The sequence below is a fragment of the Macadamia integrifolia genome, unplaced genomic scaffold (assembly GCF_013358625.1).
Source record: "Macadamia integrifolia cultivar HAES 741 unplaced genomic scaffold, SCU_Mint_v3 scaffold_238A, whole genome shotgun sequence".
In the NCBI taxonomy this organism is placed as follows: Eukaryota; Viridiplantae; Streptophyta; class Magnoliopsida; order Proteales; family Proteaceae; genus Macadamia; species Macadamia integrifolia.
In genome coordinates, this window is record NW_024870652.1 from 87,007 (window position 1) to 106,512 (window position 19,506).

Consider the following 19,506-nt stretch of genomic DNA (forward strand, 5'->3'; position numbering starts at 1 on the left):
TAACTTGAAAGAAGTACAAGACTTCGAAAGGAAAATACTAGTTTAAAAGGAGGAAGAAAAACATGAAAGATAAAAAACATAATGAAAGATAGACTTGATATCTAAGTTTGTTTGATCTATTGATGATGTCCTCTTTCTTCCACCACGGTCCCTTTTATAGTTTTATTTGAAAGATCCTACTAGTTTGGTAGTTTCGTAACTACATGAATCCATGTATTGTGTCATTAGTGGAGTAGTTATTTGGTTGTAACTGTCTTAACCACTTAAGCCATGTCTTTGTAACTTCTCTGGAACTGAACCACGTTTTTAAGAATTACGCTAATTGACAATCGGTCAAAGTGACTGTAAAAATCCACAACCAGTCACCTGACTGTATTCGGTCAGTCTGCTCGATCGACCTGATGGTTATTCTGATCGATCAACTCCTTAATAAAAGGTCGTCATTTTTGGCCAACTTGATTACCGTCAGATCCTTAACACAAAATGTCAAAAAATCGACGTCGATTTATTGACCGATTGTCTTGTAGGCCAGATTTGCTAAAATCAAGTACCAACAATCTTAGACTAACTTTGTATGTTTTATACCTAATTTCGCATAACTAAAGAAAGACAAGTTCAACTGAGATGACTGGGATGCTTAATAGTTCCCTTGGACTACAACAAAACCGCACTCATACCAAAGGTTCAAGTAGTCCCCAGTGGATTACTATGGAGTCAAACATTTCTTTCGTGGGTCTTAGACCTTAAGATTCTAGTTGGCGTCACTTACCCGGTTCCTCACCCTTGATGGTGTTTGGAATGATAGTTCAAAGAATGGTAGCCGATGTGTAATTTGATCTCACCAGGGCATGTTTATAGCTTCAAAGTGCAAAACTGCGTCTAGCCTCTCGGCTGCAGCCATGAAGCTAAGGCTGTGGGAGACGCGATTTTTATTACCGAAGCTTTATCTTTTTCTGCTGTACTTTAGTGATAGTTTGGCCGTAATGTGTACTCTCGAGGGGTCTGTTCGCTTCCTTGATTGGGCGGCTAGAACTATATTTGAGAACATTTTATCTTTGTGGTCTTCTTTTTTATTTTTTATTGTTTCTAGTTTTATTCCTCATTTGTCTAATAGGGAGGATCACTTTTCAGTTAAGGGGGCTTTAGTTCTAGATATTTTTCGTCTCGGCTAGTTACAGTGTTACACCCAATTTCATTTTTTGGTGAGGACTGTTACACACTTACACCCATTTCATTGCGCTCCGTTTTTCCTTCTTTGGATTTTTTTTTTTTTTTTTTTTTTAGGAAACAGAAAATCTTAACATACTCGGCCAAAGCGCCAAGTCATCTGGCGCTGACCTGTGGAGTGCTTTGAGACGCTCTACTATAATGTTGAGTCGAGTCGAATCCAATCGAGTCACAAAACCCGTTTTACCCATTTTATCATGTAAGCCACGTCTTCTGCTATAGCCTCTACGGTGAACAGTGTTCTTCCTGTGGCAATGGTTGGTCTTCCATTATCATACGCCGTCGGTTGTCCGCGGTCGCCATCGGGGTTGATGATTTCAGAGTCAAGTGGTATATGTACTTGGAGAGCCAGAGCCTTGCTACGCGCGGCACTCGTGGAGGCGACTCCCGTGTCAGCGGGAAGAGATAGAAGCGGCGGTCATGCCATACAGGTCGTGGACGTTGGCTTTCGCTCTGCCCTTTCCGGTAGGGATCGTACGAACGATATGCAAGCCGAGGCTAGGGCTATGGCTCGTGCAGCCAATGCTTCCGTATACAGTCCTGAACTTCTTGCTCTCAAATACAGCTCTCGGCCTATCAAGGTATCGTCTCTCAGGTTCTTGCTAGTCAGCCAACTATTTAGACTGGCGTCCCTCTGTTATTGGCATTTCTTGTCGTCTTTACCAGGTTTTGCGGCGGACATTGGAGATCTTCATTGGCCTGGGTACATTTGTTCTTAAATTACTGCTTGATGAAAGGAGCGGTCATCTTAATCAGAACAAACGCGTCCGGGCCACCGAACTGAGGAGGGTGTTTACGAGATTGGGTCCAACTTTTGTCAAAATCGGCCAAGGGTTGTCGACCAGGCCCGATATTTGCCCACCTGAGTACCTCGAGGAGCTTTCTGAATTACAGGTACATCTCTTCTATAATTTCCTAACTTAGCTGGTTGCCTATTACTTTTCTTTCATTATACCTGTCTCGCTCTGGTGTCAATGTTGAATAATCCATGTATTGGTCAGTAATTTGCACTCAAAGGTCTAATAACTATGCCTTTTGTCAGTAGAGAAGTGATTGGGCATATCCTATAATTCTACATAGTCTAATGAAATATTATGGACTTACATCATGTTTTGTTGTAATGATAGAGTAAACTAACAGTGAGCGGTGGAGTAAAATATATTTCCAGAATTGAACAAAGTGTTCTTCGAAGTCTCCTTGTAAATCAGATGCATTATGGGACAAACTAGGACGGTGTTGCAGTAGAATCACACAATCAGAATGAACCATAATGATGTTACAGTAGAATCACAGTGAGAATGATCTTGCAGTAGAACCTGTCAGAACAAAGTTGCAGTAGAACTGGGTAGAGTTGTATCAGATAGATACTGTCTTTAAGATTGTAAATGTAACGCTCCAAAACCCACCCTAGGTGTGAGGGTCGTCATAGGATCGCTCGGTTTTAGAGGATTGAACAGAAACTAACCCTTAAACCATATATTTCAAATAAACCTCGACATAAACCTCACCGTCATCAGAACTTCTACAACAGAAAACTTGTTTTAAAATCGTAACCATCATTTATTTGATGTCAAATTACAAAAATTTCAAAAGTTTAAAGTTTTGGTGGCACCACAACTAAGAATAATACAACCTCGTTTATTAAATTAAGTGACATCTCAGATTCTGTGGTTATTACAATTATTCAAAATGAAGTAAATAAAATTCAGTAAAGTTAGCATATTCAATATGGGAAGCATCTCTATCAATGTGCATTGTGAAATCTTCATCCAAGAGAAGCTTCTTGATTTACTACATCTGGAGGGTGAATGAATGGGGTAAGCTTGGGAAGCTTAGTGAGTAAGAGGAAACAAAACCATAATATATATTAAATAATGCATTTTAATTCCAATAACATCTTAATATCAATTCACATGTTATGAGTACTTAATAAATTTATATTTACTAAAAAAAAAAAAATCTTAAGTCTAATAGATTCATGCCTTTAGATTCAAGGGTTTATAACATCAGATTCCATTTATCCATCACAGTAAAGTCCAAACCATGGCTCTGCTAAAATCCACATATCATGACTTAGAATGTAATCACTGGGATGAGACTCAGTAATGAGGGGCCGTGGGCCCCAAGAGGACCAAACTAGGATGGGTGTGGGCCCACTTAAAAGCTTAAGGCCAAATACTAGAAGCAGTGGCAATTCGGTAATTAAGTGGCCTATCCAAAGGGTAAATACTAAAGTACCAAGAGGTAATGGCACTATTGTAATAAATCAGGATTTTAAAGAGCCACAAGGTTATGGAGGGTAAGAGAATTACTTGCTAGGTGCAAACTAGGAATGGACGGAACTTGATGGCAGGTTGTAAATAAGGGATTAAATGAGGGGTCATTAATATGGGATAAGAGAAACTAAAGGGATATTGATAACCCACGATTTTTAGAGATCATCTTCAACCTTTGGACACCCAACACAGGGTGGTAGAACCAGGAAAAGAGAAAGGAGTTTTATGCTACTCGGGTGGGTTTGAATTTTCAGATGGGGAATCGATTCCTATATTCCAATGGATTCCAGCAAGAATTTGTTGCAAAAGTCACTCAACAAAGAGTATTTAACCCTGAGATCAGATCTGGGCGGTGGTTTCAAACACCCTGAGTTGCAGATCTAGTTTCTCACAACAGGGGTGTTATTAAGGCAAGAAGTTTTAAGGGTTTGGTCGCCTGGGGAAGGGCTACCTTCGACTCAAAGCTCGGAACCAAAAGGTAATGTTTACAGGTTCAGCAAGCTTTTTTTTTGAGACTGATGCTACCGTCCAGGAACAGAGGATGGGAGAATAAACCAGAAACGGAGAAAGAGGAGAAGGAAAGAGAAGATAGCGAGAGAGAGAAAGTCACAAAGTTGGAAGGAGGTCTCAAAGAAGGAAGAAGAAGGGAAAGAAAGGCAGCCACGCAGGGGAGGGAAGAAGGGGGGTTCTCACAGAGAAGGGAGGGGAGGGGAGGGGAGGGGAGAGAGAGCCATGCAGGTCTTTCTCAAATTTAATTCATTATTCAATAATCAACTAACTACCTTCCTTGGGTTACATGCCTTACTTATATTAAATCAAAATAAAAACTCTTAAGACTGAAATAGAGAATCCTAATTGCTTCATAAATTAAAGTCTAATAAAATAGAAACATAATAAAACTAAAATTGGAAATTTCTACTTACCTAATAGCTACCCCAAAATAACCTAAAATAGAAGATAACAAATATACCCAAAATAAAATAAAATCATAGAATATTCTATTAATCTTGAATCCAAATTAGTAACTTGGAACCCAAGTTGGATTTGGGTCTTGGTCTTGGTTCTGGAGCAGGCTTGGGTCGATCCATCAGAGCGCTGCTGCATCACTCAGGCTCTTGGCTGACAGAACTGGTAATGGGCTCCTATGGAGGGGAAACCACATTCCTTAAACGTCACTCTCTTGCCTCACCCTTAGTCCTCATACCTAATATATTGGAATTGCGAGCTTCGAGCTCTTGGTTCACAGAACCAGACCATGTCCTTAAATGTCACGCTCTTGCCTCACTCCTGTGCTCAATAATCCACTCTAACACATAACCCCCTGTTGGAAGGGTTGTAGTCCAATAGTAACAAATCCATACCAAATCCATAATACATCAAAGGTCTCATCATGTTTAATAAAATAAAATCCATGCATTTTATTCACAATAAAACAAAACCATTAGTCAAAGCCTTCTTGGTATTTTAAATCATGTCATTTCATAAAATCATGTCATTTAATTATATCTATAGTAAATACGTAGATATAATTAAAGACATATATGGAGATGTGGTGACTAGTGTGAGATCAGTGGGAGGCCAAGATGTTGAGTTCCCTATTACTTGGGGGGTTACATCAAGGATCCGCATTGAGCCCCTACTTGTTTACACTTATCATGGACGATTTAACCTGGAATATTCAATGAGAGATCCCATGGTGTATGCTTTTTGTAGATGATATTGTTCTGGTCGGTAAAACAATGACAGAGATTAATGATAAGTTGGAACTATGGAGATCTACTTTGGAATCGAGAGGTCTTAAGATAAGTAGAATGAAGACGGAATATATGATATGTAGCTTTAATCAAGGGGGGAGTGATAGCGAGGGAGTGAAAATTGAGGGGAGAGAGATCTCGCAAAGTGATTGTTTCAGATATTTGAGCTCTACCTTAAACAAATGTGAGATTGATGATGATGTTTCCCACAGAATTTAAGTAGGATGGATCAAATGGAGAGACGGCATCCGGAGTGTTATGTGATCGATGTATTCCTCTAAAGCTTAAGGGAAAATTCTACAGGACAACCATAAGACCGGCTATGATGTATGGTGTAGAATGTTGGGCAGTCAAGAAGCATAACATAGATAAGCTGAGTGTGACTGAGATAAAGGTGTTGAGATGGATGTGTAGCAAAACCCTGAGAGATAGAGTAAGAAATGATAAGGTTAGAACCGATATGGGAATTGCTCCAATTCAGGATAAGCTCAGAGAATGTCAGTTACGATGGTATGGGCATCTTCAAAGGAGGCCTTTGGATGCACCAGTATGGAGGAGTGACCAGATGCAGATGGATGGAGCGAAAAGGACTAGGGGTTGGCAAAAAATGACCATTGAGGAGCTAGTAAGAAGAGATATGCAAAAGTTAAGTCTTCACCCAAGTATGGTATCTAACAGAACTGTATGGAGGGCTACGATCTGGGTTGTCGATTGTCCGTGAGTGGGATGTCCCAAAACCTTTTATTTTTCGCACACGGATCCATGTAGCCGACCTCATTTAGTTGTGATAAGGCTGAGATGTGTTGTTGTAAGAGTGATTTCATATAAAATAATACATAGAGGTTTTGGTAGTCTCACTCACAATACTATTATTGGTGAAATTGACTTTCGTGACGGTTTGAGAAGCTCTACGACAAGTAATTTAGAGGACATCTCTTGAAACTTAGGATTCCAATAGAGAAAAAGTTATGTATCAAATAACTAGACTTGTCTAAATTTCCATAATATGAGAATCATCTACTTCCTTTGAAAATTTCAACTCTACTTCAAACCTTCTTCTCCCACTTTTTAAACATTGTCCTTCAACACTTGACACACTCACAAAATACATAAAATAAATACTAAGTTAGTTATATTTATCCATTAAAGTTGTACTTACAAGGAAGATTAGAAGAGGAGAAGTAGTGAGTGAAGGAATGTGTGTGTGTGAATACCATTGTTGTTACATTGAAAGCAAAGATAAGGAGTAAAGAAAGGGGAAGAAAAGAAAAGAAAGAAGAAGAAGAAGAACCTAGAATTTGGTTATTGTGAGTTGCTTCAATAAACCCAAGTGCTAACCGGGGTTGAAGTATTGGCGGCACCGAAACAATGTGGTTATGGTCTGCATCAAGTGGAGATTGACGTCATCGCATCTCCGGAGATTGCTCTTTGCCAAGGTAACCTCACTTTTGTCAAATTTCCATTATTATAAATCACTGTAGGCAAGATGTTTGATAAAATGCCTAAGTAATAGTCGTAGTCTATTTTAGGGAAATTTGTATGTATGAGTGCTTCACTATAGGGCATTGTTATAAGCCCAACCTTATATTGGTAATTGGTGTTCAGTGGGTGCTAGATACAGGGGCTATATGTTCCTTGGTAGTTACTACTACCTAAATCTATTTGCCGTCGGTGCGGCCTCTTAGATCATTATGGAAAAACTGGGGTGAAGACCTGGCCTTTGTAAGTCAAGGGTGGAAACTGGGAACGTGTTCCATTGGCTGTAGGTGCAGTCATAATTAGTATTGAGTAAATGCTGAGCTCTACAGTGGACATTACTCCGTGCATGTAGGCAACTGGCCGAAGCAAGTATTTCTTATGTTGTGGATGTGTATGCTCGTATTTGTATTGTGGATTGGAGTGCTTGGCTGCAGGATGGGTGTGTACATCTAGTAGACCTGGCCACTTGGTGGTGCAGTGTGGATGTGCATACGACTGTGTATGAATGAGACAATGATTGATGTGTGGGGTTTATGAGACAACTCTAGGCAGCAATACAATTTATATGAGTAAGTTCTGTGCAACAGTAAGAATTGTCAGTAGTACACCTAGCAGCTCTGGGCAGCATCAGTAGACTGTACATGTATCTATTGAAGTTCAAATAGTGATTGACACTTCAGAGGTACAACTAGAAAATGAAAAAGGATTTGGCACACTAATTCACCCCCCTCTTAGTGTCAATCGGGACCCAACAGAGACGTCATTGTCAGAGATGCTGTTGATGAGGGAGCCGTCAAAGTGTTGTTGGAGAGCTAAGGAGAGGGGAGCATCCGTAGGTTGAGCCTACAACTGAGAGGATGATGATGGAGCAATAGCTATAGGCGACACCAATGGAGTTGGGTTGTCATAGAAGCCAGAGATGCTGACGTCCAAAGTGGAGATTAGGGGCTTAGGTGAGGGGAGTGTTCGCAGGTGGAGCCTGCGATTAAGAAGGATGGGAAGCTTGGCCTGTATTAGGTGAAGGAGGAGCACCCGGAAAGGAAGATGGGTTGTCTGGGAGGGTGGCCCGATGGGGAGAGAGCTGAACTGGGACGTTAATAGGGGGCTGAAATTAACAAGGGAGAGGGATGGGTCCATACAAGGGGTGACTGGGCCATGGATGGGATGGGCATAGGAAGGAGTTGGACCAACAAGGTGGGTTGGATCAGTATGGGAAATAGGAGGGCTAGGACTGTGATGGGTTGGGTGAGAGATGGGGAGGGCGAGATTTGAATTAGGTGGGAGAGAAAAGGGTCTCACAAATGGTGGGAAGGGTAAAGGGGGCGGGGTTGCCTATGAGAGAGGGGAGTGGCGAGAGGGAGGATGGAGGGAATCGAGGTTTCAGGGATGGGATGGCTAGGGTTCTAGTTTGACGAGGGGGTGAGGGAGACTCATCAATTGATCAAAATGTACATACAAGTTGATTGTCAATGATTTTAGAGGCATAACAGGGGAGCCAGGAGGACTTGCTTCATCTATATGCGAATCAGGCGATTTGAGGAGATCTAAGCGGTTTTGTCTAGTGGTTATAGCATGTAAGACTGAGGGATCAACAGAGGAGTCATTGTTGCTTCCTACTACTAGATGGAGTGCCACGATGGTGTTTGCTCCATCTCCGGCCACGACTTGGGTTGCGATCGAATAGGGATAGCCTGAGAGCTTGGAGGAGGGGGTAAGCGGATTTGCTATGGCATCGGGGGGAAGATCTAGTCATGGAGGGAGGGCCAAAGGGCAATCCATTCACATTTATAGCTTGAGAGTTCTCTTCCAGAGGTTTAGGAACTCTTGGGGAACATGTCTTGGTGTGGTGTCTAAACACCTCACAAACCATACACTAAGGAGGAGCCCAACTACAATTGGATCCATCCTTGCAGCTTTCCTGTGGAAAGGAAGTGAGTGCTCCAGATTCCTCCGCCCCATCAGTTGGGCTGGTGTTTGCCTCCCTAAATCAGAAGAAGGTCTGGGTTTAAGAAGAATTAAGGATGTCAACCTTGCAGGTATTATCAAGCTTGCTTGGAAATTTATCACTAAGAAGAAGAGTATATGGGTTGATTGGGTGTACTCGGACCTCCTCAGGAAGGACTCTTTTTGGATAGTAAAAATCCCTATGGATGTTTCTTGGGTTTGGAGGAAGATCTTGGATACCCACCTCTCTATCTCCACCAAAATTGGAGATGGAGCCTCCACTTTTCTCTGGCTTGATCCCTGGCGCCCCAAAGGAATCCTCTATCACACCATTTCTGCCAGAAACATCTATGGTTCGCGCTTACCCAAGTACGCTCTTATGGCAGATATAATCTCTTCAGGAAGCTGGTCCCCCCAAGCCATTCTATGGCCCAACTTGACGACATTCGGAACTCCCTGCCTTCCATTTATGCATCCTAGAGACAAAGAAAGGATTTTATCATTTGGTTGCCGGCTGCTTCTAGGCTCTTCTCCTCTAGATTTGCTTGGGATTTTGTTAGGACCCACAAACTTGCCACTCCCTAGCACAGACTCATATGGTTACCGCACCACATCCCCCGCCAGAGCTTGCTTACACTAATAGTGGAGAGGCAAGTTCGGAAGGAAGATCCACAGAGGGATGGAGCAAATATCAAGCTTGTTGAACTGGGTATATTGGTCCCATTGGTGGAGAAAGATGAGTATCATCCTCACCTGCCAAGGTCCGCCTTTGAAAGCATGACATGTATTGCAATCCTCAGAGAGTTTGAAGAGAAAGATCCCTATCTAGCAGGTTGGTAGCTAATGAATCTTGAGGCGTCCATTGCTTGAGGAGAGAAGCTTTAACAATTTGGAAGGGTAGTCTGCTCCCCAGAAAATGACCGACGATGCAGTTGCGCCACTTAAAGATCTCCAATTCCAGTGAACCAAAAGGACAAAAGACCAATTTTTTTGTTTCCAATGATGGTAGGAGGGGATGAAGTGAAGGGAAAGGCCATTTGAAGAAGGGTGGGTGGTAGGACGAAGGAGGGAATTCTATTGTTTTGCACCAGAGGGAGGAAGGGAGGATGGAAGAGGCTGGAACAAGGGAGAGGGGGAAAGGGAAGTGGAAGGTTGGGTGGTGGAGATTTCGGTGGCTGGAGCTATCGGGGAGGACTCAGGCATAGGAGATTAGGACAGGGCAGAGGGGGGAGAGGGGTTTAGCTCCTCTTGATATATGGTAAAGTTGGATGAATCTATATGATGAAAAGTATCCCTTGGTCTTTCTTTGTCTTCTGTGGTTTTGAGTTCTATATGAATGGGGTTATATTGATTCCTTTTCATTGTTAATGAAATCAGATTGCAGCCCAATCGCATTATGTGAGCTGTGGATTCATAATCAGAGCAGAGGAATTACCTTTTTTTTGGGTGAATAAAAAATTCATTACCAAGAAGAAGGAAAAAACATACAACCCTTAGAAAAAGGGGGGAAGAAAAGAAAGAGCCTAGCTTGAGGGGGGGCATTCCTAATAATGGAGTTAGGCAGCTCCCAGGAATTTACAATTTGACAATTCCTAATGGACGGATTACAAGAGGAGGATATCCGAGATATCTTTGCTTTTACATCGAAGGAGATGGAACTCCAAATCTTCTCCAGAGAGCGAGAGTTGGAGGTCCATTTCCTATGATTTCTTTCCATCCAAATCTGATTGATTGTTGCATAGAAGGCGAGCTTTCCCACCAGGTCACAAATAGTCTTGTCTTGGAAGGGCATGTCCATCCAAATCCATTCTCTATGAAAGGGGAGGATTCTTCTAGTGACAGGCCAACATTTGGCGAGAATCATATTCCAGATGGATTTGGAGACCTGACAAGTGAAGAAGAGGTGATCCACCAATTCCTGCTCATTTCCACAAAGGATACACATCGGGTCAACTGGGATACCTCTTTGAAGGAGGAAACTATGCGTATGAAGGGAGCTGGTGAATACTCTCTAGGCCGTGAAGCTATGTTGGGGAATGTGATGCGGAAACCAAATGAGATTGTGCCAAGGAGTGGCAGGGCCATGGGTCCTAACAAAATCCCAAGCAGTTTTGGCGGTGAGGATCTTAATCAAAGAGGGCATCCAAAGAGTGGAATCATGTCTTTGTCTCTGGGATTCCGAGATTATCGGTAGGAAATTCCAAATATCAGTCAACTGGCTCGAGGGAAGAGCGGGGGGAGCCCAAGCACGAGAAGAGATAATGTCTGCTACCAGGCAAGCTTGAGCAAACAGGAGGAATAAATGTTCCTGGCGCTAACAGCATGGAAGAGGACTCCTTTGGGATGCCATGGATCAAGCCAGAGAAAGGTAGACAACTCATTACCAACTTGGGAAGAGATAGCTGAGGTGAGCTGGGGGCGGGTGGCCATGATCTTATGCCAAGCCCAAGAAGCATCAACCCAGATTTTCACTGTCCAAAAGGAGTCATTCCTAAGGAGATTCGAGTACACTCACTTGACCTATATGCTGTCCTTTTTGGATATAATCTTCCAGGCTAGCTTGATCATTCTAGTAAAGTTCACCTCTTTTATCCTTCTTAGGCCCAAATCTCCTTCAGATTTGGGAAGGCAAATAGTAGCCCAGCTAGCAGGGGTGAAGGAATCTTAAACACTCACTTCTTTTCCACAAGAATGAAGCAAAAATGGACTCAAGCTTGGAGATGATGGATTTCAGCAAACTAAAAGTACCCGACCAGTAAATGTAAGAAGCTTGAAGGACTGATCTGATGAGTTCCAGTCTGCCAACAAAATAGGGCATCCTTCCTTTCCAGAGCTGAAGGCACTTCCGAATGAGGTCAAGCATAGGAGTGCAATGGTGTCTGGAGAGCCTGGCCAAGATGAGAGGGAGCCCCAAATATTTGACTGGTAACTGCCCCAAGCAAAAGCTAGTTTGGCCTAATATGGATGCTTTGGCAGAGTCGGAGATTCCAGCTAGGAAAATAAGAGACTTAGCCGGATTGATCTGGAGACCAAACATGGCAGAAAATTGGTTCAAGCAAATCATGGTGTTCTGCATAGAGGAGGGATCAGCTTTGGAGAAGATAATCATGTCATCAACAAAAGCCAGGTGGGTAAGCTTGATGGCTTTACATTTGGGAATGACAGAGATGTGATTTTGATCAGTGGCCACTTGCAAGCTTCTGGAGAGGACTTCCATGGCCAGGCAAAAAATGTAAGGAGAAAGAGGGCATCCCTGTCGAATCCCCACAGAGGGGGCAAAGTACCCTGTCGGACTCCCGTTGGCCAGCACTAAGAAACAGGGAGCAGCAATACAGTGATAAATCCAGTTTGTGAAGACTGGGGGGAATCCCATGGAGTTAAGGACTGTGATGATGTAGTCCCATCTCAAAGAGTCAAAGGCCTTGTGGATGTCTATCTTTATGAGGGCAGCTGGGGAGTGAGCTTTTCTATCAAATCCTCTAACAATCTCGTGACAAAGGAGGATATTATCACCAATGCTTCTTCCCGGAATGAAGGCCGATTGATTGCTACTAACAAGAGAGCCCACCGCTTGCTAGATTCTATTTGCCAGGATCTTTGCTATGAACTTGTAGAGGAGATTACAAAGAGAGATTGGCCTGAAGTCATTCATGGCCTCAGCTCCCTCTTTCTTTGGGATGAGGCAAAGAAATGTATGGCTGATCCCTTTAATCTGGCTTGGGTTGAAGAAGAAGGTTCTAATTGCCTTGATCAAATCATCCTTGATGAGATCCCAAGAGGGGGAAAAAAATCCCATATTGAAACCATCAGGGCCGGAGGATTACCTTGATTGATTGATATTGCTGAAAGGAGGAATTACCTTGATTGTTATGGTATCCAATATCTTCTTTGTATTCATCTTTACTTTTGTATTTCTCTTTGTCTACATTGGAGGGATGTCCCATGTGTTCTTGCATCCATTTTAATTGATGTCTTGCTAATTTATTCTTGGTCACCATCATTGTAGCTTCTTTGCTGAAAGTGTTAAAAAGTATTGTATTGCTCTTGTCCCTAGTGTAATCTCTTCACTTTTGTAGTTATGAGTAGAGATCAGATGCTAAATGAATCTTGAATGTCTCTTTTGTTGAGCAGGATGCTCTACCAACTTTCCCGAACGCAGAAGCTTTTTCATGCATTGAGAAAGAGTTGGGATTGCCACTTGACTCTATTTACTCATCTATCTCTTCATCTCCTATTGCGGCAGCCAGTCTGGGCCAAGTTTATAAAGCTCAACTGAGGTGTTCTGGACAGGTTGTTGCTGTGAAGGTCCAACGACCTCGTATTGAAGAAGCCATAGGATTGGATTTTTACCTGATCAGAGGTCTGGGTTTTCTTATAAATAATTATGTTGACATAATCTCAAGTGACGTTGTTGCTCTTATTGATGAATTTGCTCGTAGAGTATATCAAGAACTTAACTATGTCCAGGTAAGTTTTCCTAGGAATTCTTCCGTTTTGTCATTCGTAGTATGCATTTTGTCTTCATTTCATATCTGAATACTTTTGGTATAAGATAATCTTCTTGTTTTGCTTTTCTACTTCGAACTAAGGTCCTATTGTACTTTGTACCTTGATGATATAGAACTTTTGAAAAACCCTTTAGTGTATCTTCTCCTTGTATTCAACTTAATTGTGACAGGTCTATGCAGGAGGGGCAGAATGCACGGAGGTTTAAAAAGTTATATGCTGACAAGGAAGATGTTCTTGTCCCGGAAATCTTTTGGGATTATACCAGTGGGAAAGTATTGACAATGGAGTGGGTAGATGGTGTCAAGCTAAATGAGCAAGAAGCAATTGAGAAACAGGGGTTGAAGGTCCTGGATTTGGTAAATGCCGGTATTCAATGCAGCCTTAGGCAGCTGCTTGAGTATGGTTATTTTCATGCAGACCCACATCCAGGTAATCTCCTGGCGACGCCAGAGGGAAAGCTTGCTTTTCTAGATTTTGGGATGATGAGTGAGACCCCAGAAGAAGCAAGGTTTGCTATTATTGGTCATGTTGTTCACATGGTTAATCGGGACTATGAAGCTATGGCCCGTGATTATTATGCTTTGGATTTCTTGTCTCCAGATGTGGATGTTTCTCCAATTGTCCCAGCACTTCGAAACTTCTTTGATAATGCACTTAATTCAACTGTCAGTGAACTCAATTTCAAAACAATTGTGGATGGCTTGGGTGCAGTTTTATATCAATATCCATTCAATGGTGAGTCTTGATTGTGTCTTATGTGGCTACTGTAAAACTTGCAACCTGGGCTAATACTGTGAATTTGTCAATTCCGTTGTTGACTTATTATCTGATTCTTTTATTTTATTTTTATTTTTTTATTTTTATAAATGGATAAATTAAATACAAGGGAAGAAAGGGGGGATATACAAAGCCAAAGGCCGGTGGGGGATACGGCCTTAAAGGGCAGGGGGAGGGGGGAGGGGGGAGGGGAGCCAGAATTGACAGTAGAAGCCCCCAGGAAACAACAGTAAGCCTGTTTGTTGAGGAGTCAATAACCAGTCTAAGGGGGATCTGATTTTATTTATGTACTTAGTATTTCTGACATCAAGGGGCAGTCATACAAATATGCTGGAAACTAGGTTTTTCATATTGCTTTCTTGTGGATATTGACATCAGAGAATTTGGCTCTTCAAATTGTTTGCAGTCCCGGCATATTATGCACTAATATTGAGGTCACTCACTGTACTGGAAGGCTTAGCTCTTTATGCTGATCCCAATTTTAAGGTTCTGGCTGCTTCTTATCCATATTTTGCTAAAAGACTTCTTACTGATCCAAATCCCTATCTCAGAGATGCTCTAATAGAGTTGCTGTTCAAAGACGGTAGATTCAGGCAAGTCAAAGTCTTGTTAGTCATTTTTTTTTTCCTGTGAATGGTGTTATTAAAATTAACCCAGTCAAAATATATTGCTTTCTGCTTGGGACAGGTGGAATAGGCTTGAAAACCTACTTGTTCAAGGACGCAAGGATAGAGATTTTTCTGCTAAAGATGCTTTGCAACCGGTTTTGAAACTATTATTGGGTCCTGGTAGTGAAGAGCTAGGATCTTTAGTTATCAAAGAGGCTGTCCGTGTCACAGAAGCTATTGTTCTAGGCATGATGATTGATACATACAATTCCATCCCTGATATTGTGAGGACTCTAGTTTTCAATGTCAGCACAACTGGACCTCCTATAATAAGTGGCAGTGATCAGGAAAGCATGCTGGGACTTCGAAATCAAGTCTTGAGAGTGTGGGGGCTTCTGCGAACTTCGGAAAATTTTGATCCAGCCCTTCTCCAACCTATTTTACAGGTAAGATATTTGTCTGGAGGTTTCTTATTTCATTTCCTGTCTAGGATGGAGTGTTGGACTGAATGTGGCTTTAAAAATACTTACCATTTCAGGTGCTTATTGGTTACCTTGTAGGTGGCCGATAAATGACAATTATCTAATCAATTAATTTCACTCTATATACTTCATAGCTCACTGATAAATTGACAATCCTAGGATCAATTAATTGCAGTGTATATAATACGTCATACCCAAGCGGCCAAGCTACTGCTGCACCTTGTATAAGAAAGGAACAAACTATGAAGGGCTCATGGGATCTTGGATACTTACCTGTTGGATAATGGGCTCTTCATCTTCAAGTTTTCTAATGAAGAAGATAAGTTGTGTGCCCTTGAGGGTGGCCCCTGGAAAGTGGGCAAAAACCAATCTTTCTCCGCCAATGGGATCAATATCTGCAACTGAACAAGGTCAACCTTCATTCGATTCCCTTATGTGTCGTCCTTCCTGGTCTCCCCCTCCACTTTTGGTGTGAAGCGGGTCTTAGTATCATCGGATCGGTGCTAGGAAACCCTCTATTCTCTGATGAGAGAATCATGGAGATGGACAGGTTGGCCTATGCGAGGATTTTCATTGAGATCTCTGTGGATGACCATCCTCCTTCCTCTATCTGGATCGCAGATCATGAAGGCTTCTGCTTCAATCAGAAGTCCACTTTGAATTGATGCCCCCCCATTGCCTTGTCCACAAGCTATTCAACCATCCTACTCAGGCGTGTACTCCCATGGCCACTACCCCTTCTACTGTGCTTGGAGATCCCCCTCAGCTTCCTATGATAGATACTCCAGCATCTCAGCATTCAAGAAGCTATATTTATCTGGCACCCCTTGTTTTATTGTCATCTCTGGTAGCCACGCTCCCTGCTGTGGCCAGAGACAAAGCAGTCGGTTAGAGTTTTGGGGTCAATAGAAGCCGGCCTCGGCTTCTCCTCCAAGGTGCGATGGGGACTCTACCCCTTTTCCATCAGTCCTTCCTACAGGGACTGAAGGTCCATCGAATCGCTTAAGCGCCCTTCATTTCCTTCCTCTTGGGACAAAAGGTTATTCTGATCGCTACTGTGATGTAGACAATCCATCTGTGGTTCCCTCAGACAGTCAGACATGCTATTTGCTCCTGCTTATAGCCTGCCCCTGCTTTCTTTCACTCCCCTTCCTCCACCTTGCTTTCTTCTTCTGTTCTTACCTTCTCTCCTGCTACCGTCCTCCTTAGGGGAGAAACGGAGGTCTTGGTTATCTCTCCTCTTCCTTCGTCAACCCTCCCCCACTTGTTACCTCTCCCTCACCTAACCATGGGTCTCACGATTCCTCCCACTCATTCGCAAACCCACCCCACTGCTCCCTTTGTGGGCCTCTCTGTTTCAGACCCTTTGGCCCAACCATCCACTTCCCCCGCAGTGCAATCCCAGACTCATTTGATCCTGCTCATTATTTCGCCCATCCAAGCCCACCCAGTTCTGGAGGGGGGGGGGGCTGGCTCACCCTGCTGCTCACTCTTCTCCTAGTGGGGATTCCTTCCCGATTGTCCTGAGCTCTCATCCTACTCTCACCTACACTTTTCTTGCTTCATCGACTCTTCCCCCTCCATATCTACTGTCAGCATGACTTGAGCTCCCCACCTTATCCCAAAGAGCTGCCCCTCCAAGACTATTTCCTTTCCATCAATGAAAGGATTTTGCCTCTTAGCTAGGCTATTTGCAGCCATGCCCTTTTGCTGTAACATTTAGTAGTGTTGGGGGGCTTTTGTTTTGCGGTTTGCTCTCTTCTGTTTCGTGTTCCTTTTGAGGGTGGCCATATGTTCTTTTTGTTGCCTTTTCGGTGTTGTAGCTTGGCTTTTGTTTATTTGGCCGTGTGTTCTTTCCCCCCTCTTATCTCTAGGCCTTGCCTCTCCTTTTGTTAAGGGCCATGTTCTTGGCTTGTATTTCCCCCCTTTTTCTTTCCTTTGATCATGGATTTTTTTATTCATAAAGAAATAAAATCAGAGAACATAAACAGAAAATATCCAAATATAAAAAATATTAAATGAAATTTGGAATTAATTATATACTTGAAATGCCTTTTTTATGTATGAAAATCCTAAAATTCCCTTAAAAAAGAAAAAAAGAACAGCAAATAATTCCAAAGAAAGCGTAATGATGCTTGTTAAGTAGCATGGAAAAACACATATTTTTTTTTTAGGTGAATAATTAAATGCATTAAAAGAAGGGGGAGGGAGAATATAACCCCAAAGGGGAAATCACGAATCCAAAAGGGTAACAAAAGCCCACAAAGGACTGCTTCCAAGGCCACTACCCATTACAATTGAAAGCCCACATGGACTAAAGACAAAACAAGGAGCCCAATACTAGCAAGGGAACCAAGTAAAATCCAATAAGGGTTCCATAAACCCTAACAAACTATCTCATCTCTTCATCTTCTCAGACGCGAAGAGAGCACCGCCGTCAAGAGGGAAGCCATTGCAATGGGGCGCTGGCCTTGCGGAGGGCCACGGCCAAGCATGTAGCTAGCCTAGCAGAGGTGACAGCCATGATGGAGGGCGTCGACCTTATGGAGGGCAACGGCGAAGCAACTGCCGGCCAAGCATAGATGGCGACCTGACAGGCTGCTGGTCATGCACAGAGGAGTTCTCACATCTCATTCTTGTTCAAGGCACTCCTCGCGCTTTTTCTCTAGGCTTATGTCAAGGGGCGCTCGAGAGATCGAGTCCTTATCATTATCTCTATGTAATAGATGTGGCTCCCAGATTAGCTCTAAAATATTGATCCCCTTTCGGATCAGCTCTACTCAGATTCAGACATCTATGTGATGCCGTGTCCGGAGAGAAAGTCTACCTGCCTGACTAAGAAGCTTCTTTCTTTTTTCAAAGATCGCCCTGGCAGCAAATCGGCTTTAGCCTTGCGAGCTAGGCACTTTAGGCGGTGGCTAGCCTTGCAGGGTTGGTGATGCAGATTTATCACCAAAATGGGTTTGTTTTCTTAGGAATAAGTCTATGGTTGGGTTATATGCATGTTGGGCCTTTGGTCCAAGGGTTTTTTAATGTAATAGGCAACTTCAATAGGTGAGGAGGAAGAAGAGAACCATGGTGAATGAAGGAGAAGAGAGCAGGAGAGAGAGAGAGAGAGAGGCGAGGGAGCAGTCTGGCCGTGATTTCTAGGGTTTTTGTTTTGGTGTCAGTGTGATCAGAAACCATAGATTAGTCAAGCTAAAGTGTTCCAACACAAAGACATTATGACCTTAAAAACACTTCCTTTTATATTATACATGAGATGTAAAGACAATTTGTTGTTCTCAAGTTGACACTGAGTGGGAGGGTGAATAAGGTTCCCCAAAAATTCTCCCAAATTTACTCTTGGCACTTCTTCCCGTACTCCTATTGGTGTTCTCCTCTTATCGAGCTCATAATAGTCACTCTCTACAAGTACTGCCACACTCCCACATTGATGGCACACAAATTTTTCTTCTTACTGTTGGCACTCACTGATTAGCTGGGGCAATCCCAACCAGTTTCCCACACACACTGTTATTATCATACAACTAGTCGTGTGCACATCCACCATGCTACCAAAATGGCTAGGTCTACCAGATTGTGCACACCCAACCTGCATCATCCATGGTACTCTAATATCTGCAATAATACAATAGCATACATAGTACACTTGATATACGTGGTTTGGTAGTGTGCCTACTCCATAGTGTAATAATACCCTAACCAAGGTTTCGTATTATACCCAATACACTCCAGTTGTTTGACCACTTACAATGGTCCAGGAGGTGCAATTTTTGCTTTAACTGATGCTATGGCAATCGACAAGGTTAACAACACCAAAATTCCACAATTAAAACTGTGAGGATGTATCTACACCCTTGTGTCAAGTACCCACTTGACACCTCCAGTTAGAAACATAAAATGGGCTTATATGATGCCCTAATACAATTCAAGCAATTGCACTCAATCACTAAATAAGTCCTCCCATAATTAACACATATGTTGGATTAGGATATTTTTACTTACACATGGCTTAATACCTAATACATATGAAAATAGAGACTTGTAGGTGTAGGTTACCTCCCTGGTGTAATCCTATTTGTTGACAACTTCACCAACACATGGATGGCACTTCATGTTTGGTCCTCGCATCAACACCATCAATCCCAACTTCAAGAAACTTTTCTACACAAAAACCAGAGCTTGAAGAGTTTGGGTCAATCACTTGAGAATCAAAGTACTACTCCAATACAAGGTAGCAATGTACCATTCGAAAGGGAGGACAGGTATCAACTACAATCTGCTGTGCATCGTCAACATAGGAGAAGTGCTGAAAGGGCACAACAAAGAACCCCTACAGCACCACCTACCTTTGAGGAACATGTAAGATCTTATTTCAATGGTGATCTTGAAGCACCCCGTCGACGTGCTGATGAATCACAGAAGGTCAAGCTTGAATTAAAGGAGT

General features: G+C 42.6%; 1 protein-coding gene across 1 annotated transcript; it reads left to right on the forward strand.

Annotated features, from left to right (window-relative positions):
* Nucleotides 1-1,223: 1,223 nt before the first annotated feature.
* On the forward strand, nt 1,224-15,020 carry LOC122071479 (protein ACTIVITY OF BC1 COMPLEX KINASE 3, chloroplastic; the record flags this gene model as incomplete). The annotated part of the gene is given in 6 exon segments (XM_042635837.1): nt 1,224-1,808; nt 1,894-2,121; nt 12,812-13,147; nt 13,369-13,924; nt 14,373-14,559; nt 14,654-15,020. Coding segments are annotated over 6 exon segments (2,001 nt in total), but the record flags the coding sequence as incomplete, so codon positions are not given.
* Between the last annotated feature and the right edge of the window lie 4,486 nt (nt 15,021-19,506).